Source organism: Ahaetulla prasina, chromosome 7 (assembly GCF_028640845.1).
Source record: "Ahaetulla prasina isolate Xishuangbanna chromosome 7, ASM2864084v1, whole genome shotgun sequence".
Classification (NCBI taxonomy): domain Eukaryota; kingdom Metazoa; phylum Chordata; class Lepidosauria; order Squamata; family Colubridae; genus Ahaetulla; species Ahaetulla prasina.
The window spans coordinates 83,653,178-83,673,066 of record NC_080545.1 but is presented as its reverse complement, the minus strand read 5'-3'; the positions used below and the strand labels follow the sequence as shown (position 1 = coordinate 83,673,066).

Genomic DNA, 19,889 nt, shown 5'->3' with positions numbered 1-19,889 from the left:
ATATATCTTTTCTTTTTTGTACACTGAGAGCATATGCACCAAGACAAATTCCTTGTGTGTCTAAACACACTTGGCCACTTCTATTCTATTCTATTCTATTCTATTCTATTCTATTCTATTCTATTCTATTCTATTCTATTCTATTCTATTCTATTCCTATTCCTATTCCTATTCCTATTCCTATTCCATTCTATTGCTATTCTATAACAGCTTCCATGGAGTAAACCAAGTCTTTTAGTTCTGCAGCTTTTATAACGTGAAACCAAGATTGAACGATTGCTTCTATTAACTGGGTTTTATTGCTGGGTCGCCTCTGATTAACAAGTTTCTTTAGTCAGTTCCATAGATTTTCAATTGGGTTAATGGGCTATTCCCAGCCCATTCCAGCAGTGGAATAGGATTATCTTGAAACTCCAAAAAAGGTGGTTTTATTAGCCATCAAACCTCAAAAATACACTTTTCCCAAAAGGTTTCCACTTTTTGGCTACTACTTTAGTAAAATTACACAAAACTTATGGAAGTCCTAAAGTATGATGACCATTTTAGTTGTGAGTGAAGACAGCTGAACGTGGGAGATATGGAACTGCTGTGGGTGTTCTTACATAAATATGCACTGGTTTGATGTGGCCTTAAATTTACAGCCTTATGTTGTCCTTCCTCAAAAAATGCAGCCAAAAGTCCAAGATGGTTTGCAATTTTTCCTTTTGATTAAATTGGGCTACAAGTAAACAGAAGAACTTTTGCAAAAAAAGTTAAGGAAGCATACAGTAAGTGCAGCTAGTCTAATCTCACAGCTGCTGCATGTTGTGCAAAATCTCGTTTGAAAGGCCTCTGAAGGAAACTGTCAGTAATTGAAGAAATGCGATGTAAGGAAAGTTTCATAGTAATCATTCAGTTGTTGCACAGAGGAAAACAAAACAGGGAAGATGAAAGACTAGCTCTTTGCTATGAGTGACTTTCAAAAGCATCTATTTGCTGTAATGAAATACAGAATCTTTATTTATAATACGGATTCTGTTCATGCATTGTAGTAGCCAGAGGCAGGCTTGGCATTTGGTAGGTTCTCTCAAGGGTACCTGAAGATCTGTGCATAAATTTTCAGACTTCATAAAACAAACAAAAATAATACTGTAGTTAGATATCTTTTGTGAAAGTGTTTATTAAAAAAAAGATCAGGAATCAGTAACATAATCTTCTGCATTTGTAGCGTTTTACTATAAGATTTTATAAAAGAGTTGGAAACAATTCTGGCAATTTTTATTTATGTATTTAAAACATCTGTACCTCACTTCTCTTTAAAAATCTTGAAGTAGCTAAAGATGCCAGAACCAATCAATGGTTCTCAAGCAAAAGACAAAAAAATTGAAACCTGGATTGGAAGCACTATTACTGTGATGGCGAACCAATGGCACGTGTGCCACAGGTGGCACATGGAGCCATATCTGTGGGCACGCAAGCGTTGCCCTAGCTCAGCTCCAGCGCGCAGGCGCGCACTGGCCAGCTGGTTTTAGGGCCTTCTGGGCCCACCGGAAGTCGGGAAACAAGCCATTTCTGGCCTCGGGGGGGGGGGGGAGGGGAGCATTTTTGCCCTCCCCAGGTTCCAAGAAAGCCTCTGGAGCCTGGGGAGGGTGAAAAATGGGCCTACCATGCCCACCGGTAACTTTTTTGCTGTCACATGACAAAAGTTGGGGGAGCGCGGGAGACAGTGAATTATGGGTGTGGGCACGCATGCGCACGACCACCCCGTGCGACCCCCACTTTTGGCACGCAACGGTAAAAAGGTTAGCCATCACTGCATTATTAGAAGAACAGTGGGACCGACCTAAAAATTGTGTAATATTGTGTAATATTTATGAAAATAAATTGGTTTCTACTGAGACCAAAGGCAGAGGTTCATTAATAGGCAGTTGGCAGCACATATCCATTGATATTTCAAATTAACTTAAAATCTTCAATCATGAGTTATGCTGTGCCGTATGCCCACTCTCCTACTTCACCTGAAATTTAATTTCACAACATATAGACTAATTTAACCATCGTTTCAATTGGGAAAATATGACCCATCTTAGACCAAGCCAAGTCCAAAATGCTAGGGAATTTCTAGAAGCCTGGCACTCTGAAAAATCAACCATCAATAGAGACACATGGACATTAACAACATCTATAGACTATGCAAAAGACACTATCACCCAGCCCAAAAAGGAACAAAAAGACCGAAGCACCTCTCCACCAGCAATCAGCAACCCAGATCAGCATAGATTAACGCCAAGGTTAACAATAGACCAGCAATCAAGTAAACAAAACTCCAATCAAAAAACTGCCAAAGAAGCCAAGAAGCAAACAGGCCAATTAAAAACAAAAATCTCTAAGACCACTCCCACCAACACTGACAGTCAAGCCACCAGAACCATGATGGCAAACCTATGGCACATGTGCCACAGGAGCCATATCGGTAGGTATGCGAGCATTGCCCTAGTTCAGGTCCCACTGGAAGTCGGAAAACGGGGTGTTTCTGGCCTCCGGAGGGACTCAGGTGTGTGTGTGGGGGGGAAGGCTGTTTTTGCCCTCCCCAGGCTTGTAGAAAGGCTCTCGAGCCTGAGGGCAAAAAACGGGACTTCCGGTCCCACCAGAAGTTGGGAAATAGGGGATTTCCGGCCTCCGGAGGGCCTCCACGGGGGGTGGGGAAGGCTGTTTTTGCCCAGAGGCTTTCTTGGAGCTTGGGAGGGCGAAAAATGGGCCTACTAGGTCCATCATGACATTGCGTGCTAAAATTGGGGGGAGCACGCAGGGGGGAGGCACACGGCATACATGGGGGGGGGCACAGGGTGCATTGAATTATGGTTGTGGCACATGTGTGCGTGACCCCCCCCATGCTCCCCCCCTTTTGGCATACAAAGGCAAAAAGGTTCACCATCACTGCACTAGAATATAAACAGACAGCAAACTGCACTCCTTAATAGCATTGATATTACCTAATTTGGGTAATATGCAAGAAAACAGGCAAGCTCAGAGGGCACCAAGGACCCCTCATTTCATCCCTGCACTTACAAATATTCTCCTTTATTAGCATCACCTGAAATTGGCAGCAATATTGTGTTTACGCTCCAGAAACTGGAATACTATTGCTTCTCAATGTAGGAATGCAGTTTGGTGGTCTATGTGGCTACAACCACAAACGCTATTCCCTCCTGCAAGCAGGCACAGCTCCCAGGCTTGTTCCAAACACACATAAAAAAACTCCACAGAATTCCATGTTTTGGATGAGAGATACAACAAACCACAGCACAACCGGTTGTAGTTCATTAGCTAAGTGAAATGCTGGAGCAGCTAGTGGGCCAGATTACAGCAACCAGCCATGGCAAACTTTGATCCTGGCACTTAAAGTTCACACATAACCTAAATGGAAAGCTGGCCTACAGTGAAATGTTCTTCTGATCTACGGTCTTTGGATCAGACTGAAGAAATTAATCCATATTCTCTGGAAAGTTACTGAAGAGTTCAAAGTCAGATGCCTTGGCTCTGAACATGCGTCGTTCGTGTTTTTTACTTTTTTGCTAGCATTAGCCAGGCAGTTTTTTTTAAATGAACCATTTTTACTTATTTAGGAAGTGTATAACTCAATTTTCATTGTAATACTTTCAAAGCTGTAGTACAAATAAATTAAAGCAATGAAAGCACATGATGGTTAAATATTATGCAAGAAAGCAGGAACAGTAATTCATCCATAAGTGTTACTGACACATCAACAAACATTCAAAATCTAGGTTAAAAAAATAAATCTTCGGTTGATACTAAAAACTGAGAAGTGGAACTCAATATTGAAGGACACTTTACTGCGCTACTAAAAATGAAGTGTTGTCAAAGGGGTATCACCATGTTATTGTCAGGGCACTTGCAAAAACAAGTTACCAATTTACAATATATAAATAGTAGACTAAGTTAGATTGATTTCATCACTCTTTCCAGTGACAGAGTGACCTATGTAGGTCACTACCCAGTTTTTCTTGGACAATTTTGATTCCCTTCTAAACCTAGCATCAAAATAATGAACCCCTCAGAAAGGGGTATCCTGTAAATTAATAATATTCGTTTATTATTGCTTCAGCTGCCTATTGTTCAGGGTCTGTTCCAGAGGTGGTATTCAGCAGGTTCTGACCAGTTCTGGAGAACCGGTAGCGGAAACTCTGAGTAATTCGGACAACCGGTAGATACCACCTCTGACTGGCCCCGCCCCCATCTATTCTCTGCCTCCCAAGTCCCAGCTGATCAGGAGGAAATGGGGATTTTGCAGTAGCCTTCCCCTGGAGTGGGGAGGGAATGGAGATTTTATAGTATCCTTCCCCTGCCATGCCCACCAAGCCACGCCACACCCACAGAACTGGTAGTAAAAAATTTTTGAATCCCACCATTGATCTGTTCCTTTTTCTAATGTTCTAATAACCTCAGTAAAACATTACCGTATTTTTTGGAGTATAAGATGCACCAGAGTATAAGACACACCTTAGTTTTTGAGCAGGAAAATATGGGGAAAAAAATCTGCCTATCAAGTATTCATCTGGCTAGTCCCAACACATTAGCTCACTCACTGGTTTTGAGGTTGAGGCTGGTTAGAGCTGGGCTTCTAAAGCACAGCTGATTGTCAGAGAGAGTAGCAATTAGAAAAGCAGGCAAAGCACGGAAGATCATTTCGCTCGCATTGGGGCTGAAAAACAGCTTCAAAAGCACAGCTGATCCTCGGAGGGAGCTCCAGTGATTAAAGCAGGCAAAGCGCAGAAGGGGTAAGAGAAGGCAGCAGCTGTTCCGGGTAGCCACTTTGGGCACAGCGCGGGGTTACATTCGGAGTATAAGATGCACCCAAATTTTCAGCCTCTTTTAGGAAGGAAAAAAGTGTGTCTTATACTCCAAAAAATACGGTAATTAAAAGATACCTGCTTTGCCTCTTGGAAAGTATGGCTCTATCTGAGAAACCTTTTGTCATAGCTGAACTCCTGTCCAGGCCTCCTTCAGCTATATTGACACACATAAAAAGTAGGTGAAGGGAACAAAAAAAAAAATCAGAAACATTCATTTGCTCAGGAGGACCAAATTCTAAGTTTACATATCTGTGCAGGAGCTATATAACTGCGTCATCCTTCCTCCAATGTTTCATGTTTTACTGAGGCTATTCCATTTGGATGCATGAAAAACAGGATTAGGCAACAACTAAATTTTTCAGTAAACCCTCCAACCCTCTCCTTACCACCTATGAAGCAGAGTAAAGGATTTCATATGATGATCAAGCTGCTAGAGAAGACAACTACCGTATTTAGGGACGAGCAAAAATATCTAGCAGACATTCAGAGCTGCATAGCAAATTGAATTCAAAGGGAAGGCAGTTGTGGGAGGCCAGAAGAAGATGCAGCTGCTTTCAGATGATAATGACAAGGGCTATGGACACACCCACAGATGCTCTGAATCAGGGGTCTCCAACCTTGGCAATTTTAAGACTTGTGGACTTCAACTCCCAGAATTCCTCAGCCAGCTTTGCTGGCTGAGGGATTCTGGGAGTTGAAGTCCACAAGTCTTAAAGTTGCCAAGGTTGGAGACCCCTGCTCTGAATCACAGTTTTACAGTATTCAAATCTGGTTCTTGGCACTATCTTATTATTTAGTTAGTTGATGTCATTTATTGGTTTCTGTCTTCGAGACAAGTAACACCTATCCAAAGCTCTCTTTTTTCCCCTTGCAAAAATTACCACAAAGAACAAAACTTCTGCTCCTCCAGAACGGCCCTTTGAGACTTCCAACAGCACCAAATGTAGCATTCCAAAAGCACATGAGATTTTTCTCCCCAACGACATTTCTATAAGCATTTTATAATCTAATAATACGAAGAGGAAAAATGACTCCAAAGTTGTGTATAGCTGACTGGAATTCAGACATCTGTTCTGATTAAAAAGCTTCCTGAGTGGGGGTCCTCCAACCCACTATAAATATTTAGCTTTTAACTCAATTAAAACAATATAAGACAGGTTTTTATTCTCCACAACCTGCAACTGGAATTGATGTGCTAGTTTTTCCTGGGATTGCCTGAGAATGAGAACCAAATTTTTACAGCACCATCTTACTGTTCGTAACACCCCCTCTGTAAACAAACTGAGGAAGAGTGGCAGTGGTAAGAAGAGTTTATTCTGAAAACAGAATGGAAACAAGAGTACAGTAGTAGCAAAATCTTAAGACGTGAACAGCAGAAAGAATCTCCTTTTCCAACATCATTAACATCCTGAGAAATTGTTGAATGGAACAAGCCCCTTATATCACCACCTGGTCCTGTTTTCAGCAGTTGGTTTTCCTTCCAAGACTGTCATGGCCCATTTAGATAGTATAGCACATTTTTCCCCTAAAGGATTATTCTCAGGGATCTTGGAATTCAAAACATAATGAGAGATACACTCATGTTAAAAAAAAAACCCTCTATAACATAACTTGCTAGTCACATTTTTCAGAATTTGTTTTTCCTCAACCACATGGAACAAACGACACATGAAATGGGGAGTTATAAAGGACGTGGAATATGAAAACAAGTTGCACTAATTTCAGACGCTGAGACAATTATGGACAATTTGAACCAGCAATGTCTCTTTGAAGCATTGGAAGATCCGGACTTGGATGAGAATTTTATTCAAGGAATCAAGTAGTATATATATCTCAAATGGTGTTTAATGGTTCAATGATTTGACTAAACCCTATGATATCCAGAAGGGGACAAGAAAGGTTGTCCTCGGTCCCCTTTGTTGTTTATTTTGGTTCTTAAAATTTTGAATAGATATTAGACAAGATGAGAAGTTAGTGGATCTAAAAATTAAAAATTAGACTTTGAAATTCAGAGTCTTTGTTAATGATTTGGATGTGATTTTACAAAAAAATAGTTTTAAAGTAAAAAAAAGTTAAATATTGGGGGGTGCTATTTGACTAATTCGAATTGCATATTTTTTCAAAATAACTATGTTAAAGTATGGTATGAAGTTAAAAAAGATATATTGAGATGGGAAAAAATGCAATTGTCACTGAGATTTTTAAAGAAATCCCATTTGTTTCCCATTCTATCTTCTCCCCATATTATTTAATATCTATGTAAAACTAATGGAATTTGACTTAAGGTTTGGAATGGGTGTTATCAGTATCCTGACTACCTTAAGATTGACTCAGCCTTCCATCCTTTCGAGATTGGTAAAATGAGGACCCAGATTGTTAGGGTCAATTATCTATTATAATATAATATAATATAATATAATATAATATAATATAATATAATATAATATAATATAATATAATATAATATAATATAATATAATATAATATAATATATAATATAATATATAATTAATAAAATAAAATAAATATAATAAATATAATATAATATAATAAATATAATATAATATAATATATAAAATATAATATAATATAATATAATATATAATATAATATATAATATATAATATAATTATATATACAATTATCTATTATATATACAATTATATATACAATTATCTATGATAATTGTTTGTGTATACTGTTGTGACAAAAATAAATAAATTAAAAAAAAAATGCTGATGTTGTAAATCACTCAGAGACTGCTGGTGGGCATTGTAGAGCAGTATACAAGTCTTCGTATTATGATACCCAACTCTATTGTTCCTTACCAGATAATTCCCAGGATGTGGACAGCATTCTTGACTAAAGCATTAAGTTTAAAAATAGTCTGTTTCAGAGTGAACATGCAGAAATTAAATCCAGGCAAGAGAGATGCCATTGGTAAATAGGAATCTGGACAATGATATTTGAATGAAGTAAAAATTAAGACTATTAGAAGTAAATGGAAAGAATATAAAGTTGGTCCATTTGGTTAAAATTAAAGCAAGATATCTTCTGGAAATCCTTAATGGACCTTCTGCTGATCCAAGGACTAAAAAGAAAATGTTTTATGGATTTGTTTATAGATGACAGTTGGGATATGGGATGAAGAAATAAACCTTTGTAACCTTAGAGGCAGTGAAGAGTTGCTAAATTTGTTTATACTTATGATGAAAGTTGGAAGCCACTTCTTTATACATTTATTTTCTCTTTCATTGTATTCCTACTTTTCCTTTTCCTTTTTATTCTTTCCATTCTTTTTTCTTTTACTATTATCATTTTTTCAACACACACACCCTGTTTTAATTTTGAATTTCAAATAAGGGCTAATTCAAATAATGCTATCTATGAATAAGAATGCATGTGGTGCCAGAAGGGAAAAAAACATATTTCTATCAGGATATCCTCTATTTTTATACATAACTCCACTTATAAAAAGTTGCCATTACAATTGAAGACAACAGATATTTAAGTAATTTTTTAAAATCAATAACGTGAACAGAAGTTAACCAATCATCCTTAAAGGAGAAGTCAGAATGAAATATTAAGAGAAACAAAGACATACTTCATCTCTAGCACCTCCTCCAAATGCTTCCTCCGTTCAGCCCGCAAGTTGGTTAAATGGGTTTCCTTCTCAGCCAGAGACTGCTGAGTAGAGGACAGCTTTGCTTTCATAGATTCCAGTTCTTGTTTTACTTTCTCCATAGCCATCATCAACTCTTCTACCTAAGGAATTTAAGAATGATAAAGAGGAAGAAGAGAGAAAGTATATGATTATGAAACAATATTTGCCATTCACCAGAGTTATGGCGTGATGGAACAAAAATATTGCAAATGGTCAATTTATCCCTGTTGAAATAACATGGTTAGTCTAAAATAACATATATTGATACTATTATAAATTACAGGCATCACTTCTTCATTACACATATGTCTATTCACTATTGGGTTTTAATTTATAATCACTGATAATAAATCTTTTATGCCCTATCTTTATTAAAATGTAGAGAAAAGTTACATTACAAAATTTTAATTACAAAGCCAATGTTCCTAATTTCAGCTTGTCAACAAAACTGTACTAACACATTCTCAAATACATTAAAGTAATTCTCCTATGGATATTCAGAATATTCGAACAGATCTTTCTCGCTCAGAGCAAAGGTTTAGTTTATTTGAAGTGAAGGTTGTTCTGTAACTAATTGAAAAGTTTTGTATTTATGCTGGAATTCTATTCCATTGTCCTTATCTCTATGGTTTGATTAAAGGCAGTGGGCGGAGCCATCTTATTTATCTATCAGCTCTTGAACCATCTTGGACCTCGCTGGACCATCATATCTGATACAGTTCAAAATAGATTGCAAGGAAGTGTAGATTACTCAAGGAGAAAGATACCAGCACAAGCCAGTCTGAAGAAATCAGAAAGAGGACAAATAGACAACCCATTCCTTATCTAACTAAACCTAAAACCAATAAAAGAAAGATAGATATGGAAGAAGTTTTACTCAGAGGCAAATTTATTTGTCAAGGCTCTTCCTAGAGCCTGGATGATTTCTATAGGATAGAACCACAGATACTCCTGAAGTCTTCCTTGTTAATGTCACATTGCAGACAGCAACGTGAAACAACAGTTCTGGTGAAATACCATCTCCTATTGAGAAAGGCAAAGATGGGTGAAATGAGTTCCATTATTGCAGCATACTCAAGCAATGGCTCTCAAACAGTCTTGTTTGTCTATGCCAGGGGTCCTTAAACTACGGCCAGGATACGGCCCGCCGAAGCCGTTAATCCGGCCCGCATGGGACCACAAAGCTGCCTCTCCCACACTGCCCCACCTACCCCCGGCCCCCAACCACCTTCTGGAGGCTGAGGCCAAAAATGGGATGTGCAGAGGCCTCGGGAGGCCAAAAAGGACTTGTTTTTGGGTGGCCTCTAGAGAGAGAGAGAGAAGGAGGGATGGAGAGAGAGAGAAAGACACACACATACACACAAAGAAGTCCCTCACACACACACACAAAGGCAGCCACATCCCTTCACTAACCTGCTTTCCACCCCCAGGAGCATAACAAATTAAGGTGAAATTTGTGCATATTGTTTAATGGACTTCTAACTTGGCCACACACCCCCAGTCACATGACCACCTAGCCATGACCACCCAGCCGGCCCAGCCCCCCAAAAGCCTGAGTGACCATGAATTGGCCCCATTTAAAAAGTTTGAGGATCCCTGGTCTAATGCCCTCACTTTCCTGGAAAATGAATAAAAGGAGGGTAGTTGATAAAAAACCTCACAAGATTATCACAAGTGGATAGAAAAGGCAAGTTAAATTTGATCTGTAGGTCAAAAATTTATAATTGTATTGCCCAATTATATTGCTAGCTGTAACAATATCATGTCATTAGTGGAATGCATGCCTCTAATTAATTAATTCATTAATTAAGAGATTTGTATGCCACCTGTTTAAAAACACAACTGGGTGGCTTACAAACACCAGTAAAATGCTCAAACCATTAAAAATATAACCGTAACATGGTTGACTTAAATCCTGCCCCCTTTGGCTTCCTGAAGTCCTCCAAATCTGCTCTAGAGAGATTTCTTTTTATTTATTTATTTATTTATTTTATTTTATTTATTTATTTATTTTATTTAATTTTTATACCGCCCTTCTCCCGAAGGACTCAGGGCGGTGTACAGGCAAAAGTAAGAACAACACAATATACAAATTAAAATACCATTTAAAAACTTATTAAATTAGCCTGAAATTAAAATTTTCCATACTAAAAACCCCATTTAAAATTAATAAAATTTCCCTTAAAACTAATTTAAGCCAGCCCCGCGCGGATAAAAAGATGTGTTTTTAGTTCGCGACGAAATGTCCGGAGGTCGGGTATTTGACGTAAACCCGGGGGAAGCTCATTCCAGAGTGTGGGTGCCCCCACAGAGAAGGCCCTTCCCCTGGGGGCCGCCAGCCGGCATTGTTTGGCGGACGGCACCCTGAGAAGTCCCTCTCTATGGGAGCGTACGGGTCGGTGGGAGGCATGTGGTAGCAGCAGGCGGTCCCGTAAGTACCCAGGTCCTAAGCCATGGAGCGCTTTAAAGGTCATAACCAACACCTTAAAGTGCACTCGGAAAGCCACAGGCAGCCAGTGCAGCCTGCGCAGGATCGGTGTTACATGGGAGCTACGTGTAGCTCCCTCTATAACCCGCGCAGCTGCATTCTGGACTAACTGAAGCCTCCGAGCGCACTTCAAGGGGAGCCCCATGTAGAGAGCATTACAGTAATCCAAGCGAGAGGTAACGAGCGCATGAGTGACCGTGCATAAGGCATCCCGATCAAGGAAGGGGCGCAACTGCCGAACCAGGCGAACCTGGTGGAAGGCCCCCCTGGAGACGGCCGTCAAATGATCTTCAAACGACAGCCGATCGTCCAGGAGGACACCTAAGTTGCGCACCCTATCCTTTGGGGCCAATAACTCGCCACCAACAGCCAGCCGCGGCTGCAGCTGACTGAATCGGGGTGCCGGCATCCACAGCCACTCCGTCTTGGAGGGATTAAGCTTGAGCCTGTTTCTCCCCATCCAGACCCGTACGGCCTCCAAACCGGGACAGCACTTCAACAACTTCATTGGGGTGGTCAGGGGTGGAAAAGTACAACTGAGTGTCATCAGCGTACTGCTGGTATCTCACCCCGAAACCACTGATGATCTCACCCAACGGTTTCATGTAGATGTTGAACAGAAGGGGCGAGAGAATCGACCCCTGAGGGACCCCACAAGTGAGGCCCCTCGCGGTCGACCTCTGCCCCCCTGTCAACACCGTCTGCGACCGGTCAGAGAGATAGGAGGAGAACCACCGATATACGGTGCCTCCCACTCCCAATCCCCCCAACCGGCGCAGCAAGATACCATGGTCGATGGTATCGAACGCCGCTGAGAGGTCTAATAGGACCAGGGCAGAGGAATAACCCCTGTCCCGAGCCCTCCAGAGATCATCCACCAATGCGACCAAAGCTGTCTCCGTGCTGTATCCGGGTCGGAAGCCGGACTGGAACGGGTCTAGATAGACGTCTTCATCCAGGTATTGAGGAAGCTGTCGCGCCACGGCACTCTCTACAACCTCCGCAACAAAGCGAGGGTGGGAGACTGGACGATAATTACCCAAAACAGCTGGGTCCAGGGAAGGCTTCTTAAGGAGGGGTCTCACCACCGCCTCTTTCAAGGCGGCAGGGAAAACCCCTTCCAACAAAGAAGCGTTGATAATCCTCTGGAGCCAGCCTCGTGTCACCTCCTGAGTGGCCAGTACCAGCCAGGAAGGGCACGGGTCCAGTAAACATGTCGTGCCGTGAAGCCTCCCCAACAACCTGTCCACGTCCTCGGGAGCCACAGGGTCGAACTCATCCCAAATGGACTCAACAAGACGTGCCTCCTCTCCCTCGCTTGGATCATCCCAAATTCGATCCAGACCGTCCCTCAGCTGAGCGATTTTATCGTATAGATAACCGCTAAACTCCTCGGCTCGTCCTGCAAGGGTCATCCCGCACCTCCTGATGTAGGAGAGAGCGGGTGACCCGAAACAGGGCGGCCGGGCGGTTATCTGCCGACGCAATGAGGGTGGAGGCGTAAGAACGCCTCGCTTCCTCATTGCCACTAGGTAGGTCCTAGAATAGGACCTAACTAGTGTCCGATGAGTTTCGGAGCGACTGGACCTCCAGGTGCTCTCCAGGCGTCTTCTCCGGCGTTTCATCTCCCTCAGCCCCTCGGAGAACCAAGGGGCCGGTCGAGACCTACGCCGGGTCAGAGGCGCAAAGGCACGACACGGTCCAAGGCCCCGCCGCGCCTGTTCCCAGGCCACGACCAGTTCCTCAGTCGTGCCATGGGCCAGATCCTCAGGGAATGGCCCAAGCTCCGTCAGGAACCTCTCAGGGTCCATCAGGCGCCTGGGGCGGAACCACCCTATAGGGTCCGTCTCCCTGCGTGGTGAATGGCGGTTCGGAAGTCTAGGCGAAGGAGGAAATGATCCGACCATGACATTGGTTCCGTTACTAAATCATCTAATACCAGATCATTTAACCACTGTCCAGAGATATAAAGCAGATCCAGTGTGCCTCCCCCCGTGTGCGTAGGGCCATCATTTACTCGAATCAGGTCCAAGGCCGTCATGGAAGCCAAGAACTCCCGAGCTGCCGTCGATGACGAGCCAGCTGATGGCAGGTTGAAATCCCCCATGACAATAAGTCTGGGGGACTCGACCGCCACAGCAGCAAGTACCTCCAACAGCTCAGGCAGGGCTGTGGTCACGCAGCAAGGAGCCAGGTACGCGATCACCAAGCCCAACTGATTCCTATAACCCCACCGCACATAAAGGGATTCACAACCGGCAATCTGAGGAATAGTGGCCTCCCTCGGCTCTAGATCTTCCTTAATAACAACCGCCACCCCCCCACCCCTACCTTGGACCCTCGGCTGATGAAATGCTCGGAAACCTGGAGGGCACATCTCAACCAGGGGGACCCCTCCCTCTGGGCCCAACCAGGTTTCCGTAATGCCCATAAGGTCCGCGGACTCCCCCTGAATAAGGTCGCAAATCAGAGGAGCCTTATTAACCACGGACCTTGCATTACATAACATCAGCCGAAGATCCAAGCTCTGAGGATCACGACCACCCGAGGAACGGGTAGGGACAGAGGGGCCGGAGCACCAAATAGATTTGTGGGGCAATATCAGGGAAAGGGAAATAAAGTATAAGCGCCACCTTCAAGAGATTTGCTCACATAGCAAGAAATTTAGTTGAATATTTTTTTTTCTCTTTAATCATATCCTATTCTGGAGATTGCCTTGGCAAAGTCCCTGCAGTTTTCTTGACAAGATTTTTCAGAAGTGGTTTGCCATTATCGCCTTCCTAGGTTTGAGAGAAAGTGACTGGTGCAAGGTCACCCCGTGTTGTGGTCCGCCGATGGCCTGTGGAGCTGGCAGCAGAGTTGGACAGTGAGGAGGCTGGGGAGGAACATGGGCCAGTCCTGGAGTCCGGGGAAGGCTCGGACGAGGGCTCTGCATCAGAGACAAAGATGGGGCCTGGGCCATCTGGGAATTATGTGCGGACTCCGGAGCATCCAGATTCGGACATCAGCAAGGCAGAGGAACAGGGGGAGCCTGTTCCCAGTGTGCACGTGCACAGAGCTGCCAGAAGGCAAGAATGGTTAAAACAAAAGGGACGACTCGGGAATAGGGCTTGGAGATGATTGGCCCCTCCCATAAGATATAAAGGAGGAGCAAAGGCATGTGAGCCTTTGCAGGAAGCAATGTTGATCGGTCTGGCTGGTTTAAATTCTGCAGCTCTGTTTTGACTCTGTGTTCTGTGTGGCCTTGCAAAACTAATTGCCCATTAAGTCTTGGCAGCGTGACATGGGAGATAAAGGTGGGTGCTTATCAGCCTTATCCTGAAGGACTGTGGCAGACTTCTGTCGGACTCTTTACAACTATTTGTGACTCATTTGTGAATGAACAGAATGAGAATGAACAGGCTGTGAATGAACAAAATTCACAGCCACGGAAATAAAGAGGTTTTTTGGGACTAATTGTGTGCTTTTTACTGTCTCAGGAAGCCTAGATCAGAACACCCTGCTGGCTCTATGATCAGTTTCTAATCTGATGCCTTAAGCCCCATGCCAAATTGGCTCGTCTGTTTAATGACATATTTAATTTAACATTTACTTAGTTCTATTGCAAAATATCCCAAGTCAGGATAGAGGATTCAGCTGAATAATTCACTCAACTCTTTCTAGCTCTGTGAAAATATTCAGTACAATCCCCCCCCAGCCCCAAATACAGCAATGGACTATATACCACTTCATAATTTACAGCCCTCTCTAAGCGGTTTATAGAGTTAGCATATTGCCCCCAACAATCTGGGTCCTCATTTTATCCAACTCTGAAGGATGAAAGGCCGAGTCAACCTTGAGCTGCTGAGAATGGAACTATAATTATAACTATAATAGAATTGAAAATATAATTCATCCAAGTCAAATCTCTCTTCTTTAAAATGATTGGTGAAAATATTTTCCCATAAAAATGCTAACAGTTCTGAATGACTAAGATTTACAAACCTCAAAACCCAATGCTAAGTATTTGTTTTCTCTTCTGGCCATCCCCCAAATATATTGGTAGCAGACAAACCTCCGTTTCAGATTATGGCAATTATTCAACAATAAGAAGCAGAGCATGTTGAAATATTATCTCTCAGACGATAAAGCATTTGTTAACAGCAGAAGTAGATGTTTATGCTTTGGTTTAAAAAGGAAAACCACAGATATTGGGGCATTCAACAAACTCTGCAAAATACATTAATCCATAAGGCACCAAATTACCAACACTTCATGGAAACAATATAGGAAAGAGATACTTTTAGCATAACTGACAAAGAAACACCCAAACACTCTCTCCCATATGCTTAAGATTATGTAACATCTAATACAAGTCCTTCAGAATAATAAGTTATCTGGATATATTAAAAAATCCATGCTTCTTGATTTAAGATCCAAGTGTTGAAACTCTTTTAAATAAAAATGGACTACTAAACACACAGAAATTGAGAATATTCTGAAATACTGTATTATCAAATTGTATTCCTTCGGCTCTACATAAAAGATACCGTTACATGTTTAAGTTGTAATATCAGTTATGTGTTTTAAGGTCAATCATTACCTGCTTCCAGATATGCAGTAGAAGTCATATGGACAGAACTAACAATGCAAATCCATAAATATCCAACATTTTTTAAAGATAGACTGAGGCAGTGATGGCCAACCTTTTCGGCACCAAATGCTGAAAAGGAAGGGAGCGTGCGTGTGTGTGGCACCAAGTGCCGAAAAGGGCCAACTGATTGTTGTGCAAGCATGTGCACCAGAAACCTGGAAGAGGAATGGGGGACCCCATGCATGCTAGGCGACATGGCTCCGTGTGCCACTTCAGGCACGCATGCCATAGGTTTGCCATCACAGAACTAAGGATTCCTATGGAAAAAATACACTAATCTGATGTACAAATATCTGGAAAAGTTTAAGAAAGATTTTTATTATGAAAATATTTTTGAGAGTGGAAGATGATGCTCATTTTCAATGTACGTTTCATTGTTTGGAAACAGACTGTTTGTCTTGGCTACTGAAACTAATCTTTGGGGTCTACAGACTAAATGTGATATGTATTGCAACCTCAGCAGATGCATTTCCTAACTCCTTACAGTTTTATTTAAGAAGAGACATGCTATAATGGGCTTGGGAGACAGGAAGAAGAGCCGTAGCCAAGTCTGACAAGGGATAGCTCAGCTTGCAGAAGGAACAGTGGTGAAGAAAGCATCTCAGAAGGGACCTTCCCTAGTTCTCTGGAAAGGAAAGATAGGCGATGGGGGACTTAAGTGCTTTCAGACTTCCAAGTTAATATTACTGTAATCCTACAATAAAGGTAGTATTAGTAGTAGTCATGGTTTTGGTTTCTTTTCTGAACTACCTCAAAGAGCTCACCAAGAGAGAATTTGATTCTCTGTGTGCAGAACGTATGCACTCAATGTGAGTACAAATAGCATAATATGGTGGCAAATAGCAAAATATGCATAATATGGTGGCAAGTAGCATAATATGGTGTCAAAACTACGGCATGAATCATGGAAAAAAAATACCCTAAAATCTTTTCCTCACTGAAAAAAAAACAAAAACCATTTTTCAAATCTATCTACCTTTCCAGACCTGAAGAGAAGAAATAGCATTTGCAGCTTGTTAAGCAATAGAAAAAAGAAGAGATTAAAAAAAACAACCTAAAAAAGACAAAAAACTGGTACCAAATACTACAACCAAGAAGGTGGTTTCTATCCCTCCCTGCATCTGGGCCTCTATTTAAATGAAACTGTCTGTTTAACTAAAGCAGCTGCTTGATTTAACTCGTAACATTGAAACGTTTGCTTAATTAAAAATAATTCCTTTATGCAAAGTCAAAAACTTGATATGAAGGCGATAACTGGATTTATGGGTTTGTTGGTAAGCTGAAAGGCAACTGTAAAGCTTCAAAAGTTTTTCTATTCTTAATTTGCACTAAGTCCTTCAAAGTAAAACTCGATTTAGAGAACTAAATCGACTTAATAATGTCAGTAAAAACAAACAAAAACCAACAGCCTAAAACACCAAGAACACCCCCAAAAAGCAGAACACATCCCCAAACCTTAATTCCAGTCCTGCTGCCTGCCTAATTTGTTGGAACATATCTCAAAAAAAATATGAAGAATGCTCTAGACGTCTCTGTTCACTTCCTGTTCTTTACTGGGTTTTCCTCCAGAGAATTCGCCCATCTCTGAGCCAGTAGACTCCTCTTTTGCATCAGATGATTAATGTACATATCAATGATAATTTGATAACACCGTTTGAGTTTACTCAGTGTTGTAGTACACTGCGGACTGAGGAAACATATGAAATAGATTAATCTATGGGAGTACTTTGATTAGATAAATTTTGGGACAGAGTTATATCAGAAGATAATTTTTAAAAATATCTATGAACAAAATGTAGATAGAACTGTGATGAGAGATCAACAGGATTTAAACACTGAAGAATGAAATAGTGAAGATTGGTTTGAAGACAATTTTTTAAAAATAGCTAATTTTACATGATGGCTTATTCAAAGTAAAGTTGTTAGAAGAATCTTAAATATAAAAACTGGATTTCGATGCAAAACTCATGAAAAATGTTGCAGTTGTGTGTGTTATTCCTGATATATTGTCAGCCATATCAATATGAATGTATCGTCAAAAGCTTTTTAAAGAAGCATAGCACGGAGAAGAGAAAGCTGAAGAGTTATAGATTTGCTAAAGTCTTTTGTGGACAGAGTCTCAATTTTTCCAGAAATGCAAAGAAGATGAACCCTCATGTCTTAGGGCTATATTTCAGCAGTGAAATCCACTTACCTTTGCTACTGGTTCGGGAATGGAAGCGTGCACGCTTGCATCTTCTGTGCATGTGCAGAGGGTCAGAAACAGGACATAATGACGTCCTAATGGATGGGCGGAGCCTCCTGCCGCTGGCACTACCAGTTCACACGAGCCGGATAGATCCGGCTGGATTTTACCGCTCCTATATTTATAGGAAAGACTCCTAAAACTGAATGCACATCAACATTCAGAAACATTATTTTGTGTCTCTTTTCTAGTCCTCTATGGCAAAAATTCTCATGTTTTTAAAAAAAGAAAAAAACAAAGTACTGATGAGAAATAATCATGTTTAAAGAAAATGTTTTTCAGGGGCTTTTGGGAAAGGTATGGCAAACTAAAGACGGCTCCACGAAAGCAGGACCCATGACTGCAGCAGAGACAAGGAACCAGTGGAGAAGATCAGTTCCTTGGAACTTCTCTAGATAAAAAGATGATGGGAGATCACTCACATATGCTCTGGACAGCTGAGGACTTTATGGGACAAAGGTTTCGGTAGGGTTGAGCACCGAGAAAGGATGGGATTAGTTTTTGAAGGACACTAAGTTCACAAACTTCACTTTCTAATCACTTATGGAAATTGCTCATTCTACGCTATTAGAGGCCTTCAGAATGACGTGTGTAAACACACACACACACACACAGACACAGACACAGTATTGTGAGCAAGAATAGATAAAAGGATACCACCTTGGTGGGAAAAGACCTAGCTGCATTCATATGTGTGGTATACATGCACAGATATATGTGTCTGTACACACAAATACACACAGACCTGACTATATTACAGTGATCATATCTAAGATCATTATGGTACAGCACCAATCCATGCCTATTTCATGTTGCACATTCAATACAAATGCTCATAGTATTGTTCTGAATTGTCTGTACAGGCTGGGGACTGGAAATACTGTTTTGCAGAGGTTTCATTCCTTCTCTAAAAATGCATCTGATTAGTATTACTGGGGAAGGAAAGGTCAAGCCAACTCCTTATTTCAGGGTATTCTTTCTCGTCTAACTTATTTAACAACTACATGAAATTACTGGGAGAAGTCATCTGTTGCTTTGGCTTCGTTAACATTAGCATGCTTCAGTCACATCAATATGCCAATGATTCCTAACTTTATATCCTGTCTCCAGGCCAAAGAAGGAATGAACAGGAAGTCCTGACCAGTGCTTGGAAATTGTGAGGGGCTCGGTGAAATAAAACAGCTTTCATTAGTACAGAAACTCTCTAATTCCATGGAAATTCCATCAATTGTTCTTGATGGGGTTGAACTTCCCCAGAAAGAGCCAGTGGGTGATCAAGGGTATTTCTTGGACCTATGACTCCCGCTGGAGCAGCAGGTGAAAATCATAGCAAGCAAAACCTTCGGCAACACGAAGAGATACCTAATGGGGCTATTTTCAAAGATGACCTGAAAACTGCAGCTGGCCCAAGACACAGCTGCTAGCTAGAGAAGCTGCTGACCTCATCCTCTTTGGATTACAGTTTCATTTCGGGGGGGTGGGGGTGGGTCAAGATTAAAGCAAAAAACCTCATTTCTTCTTTGAATACAATCTTCTATTTATATGTGGAAAAATGCTCTTTGTGAGATTTATTTGGATAGCCGATAGCTATAGTTTTTGGGGAAAAAATATTTTCAAACAACTTATTTATGAAAGGGCTCTGACCTCATAACCGTTCTTAACATCTATGGTGTTCTTGGATCTACTGTGGTTTCAGTCTTTACTGCAGCAAAGAGAAAAGGTTCAGATTCTATCTTTTTGAAACAATTGCCTGACACTCTGTGTCTTCCTTTCTTCTTCCTCCCCACCTCGCCTCTGCTTCAATTGTCATGCTAGCTGTATCTGTCATATTTTTCACTTTATTTATTTGGTTCATTCTTTCTACCTTACAGTCTTAATTAAACACTATTTATGTGGTTTAGTTCAGGACTAGTCAATCTGGCAGCTTTTAAATATTTTGCACAAGAACATCACTAAACAAAGACCACGCTGTTAGCCATTTATAAAGAGTTGCAGTCTAACAATGC

At 41.3% G+C, this 19,889-nt stretch overlaps 1 protein-coding gene across 11 annotated transcripts in view; it reads right to left on the bottom strand.

The window, feature by feature from the left end:
- Positions 1-19,889, bottom strand: part of ERC1 (ELKS/RAB6-interacting/CAST family member 1) — a 176,379-nt gene that overhangs the window by 69,968 nt on the left and 86,522 nt on the right. For all 11 annotated transcript variants that reach the window (XM_058189594.1, XM_058189601.1, XM_058189593.1 and 8 more), the window contains one exon: positions 8,458-8,618. In XM_058189594.1, coding sequence (XP_058045577.1) covers positions 8,458-8,618 — 161 coding nt within the window. The remainder of the gene's footprint in view (positions 1-8,457; positions 8,619-19,889) is intronic.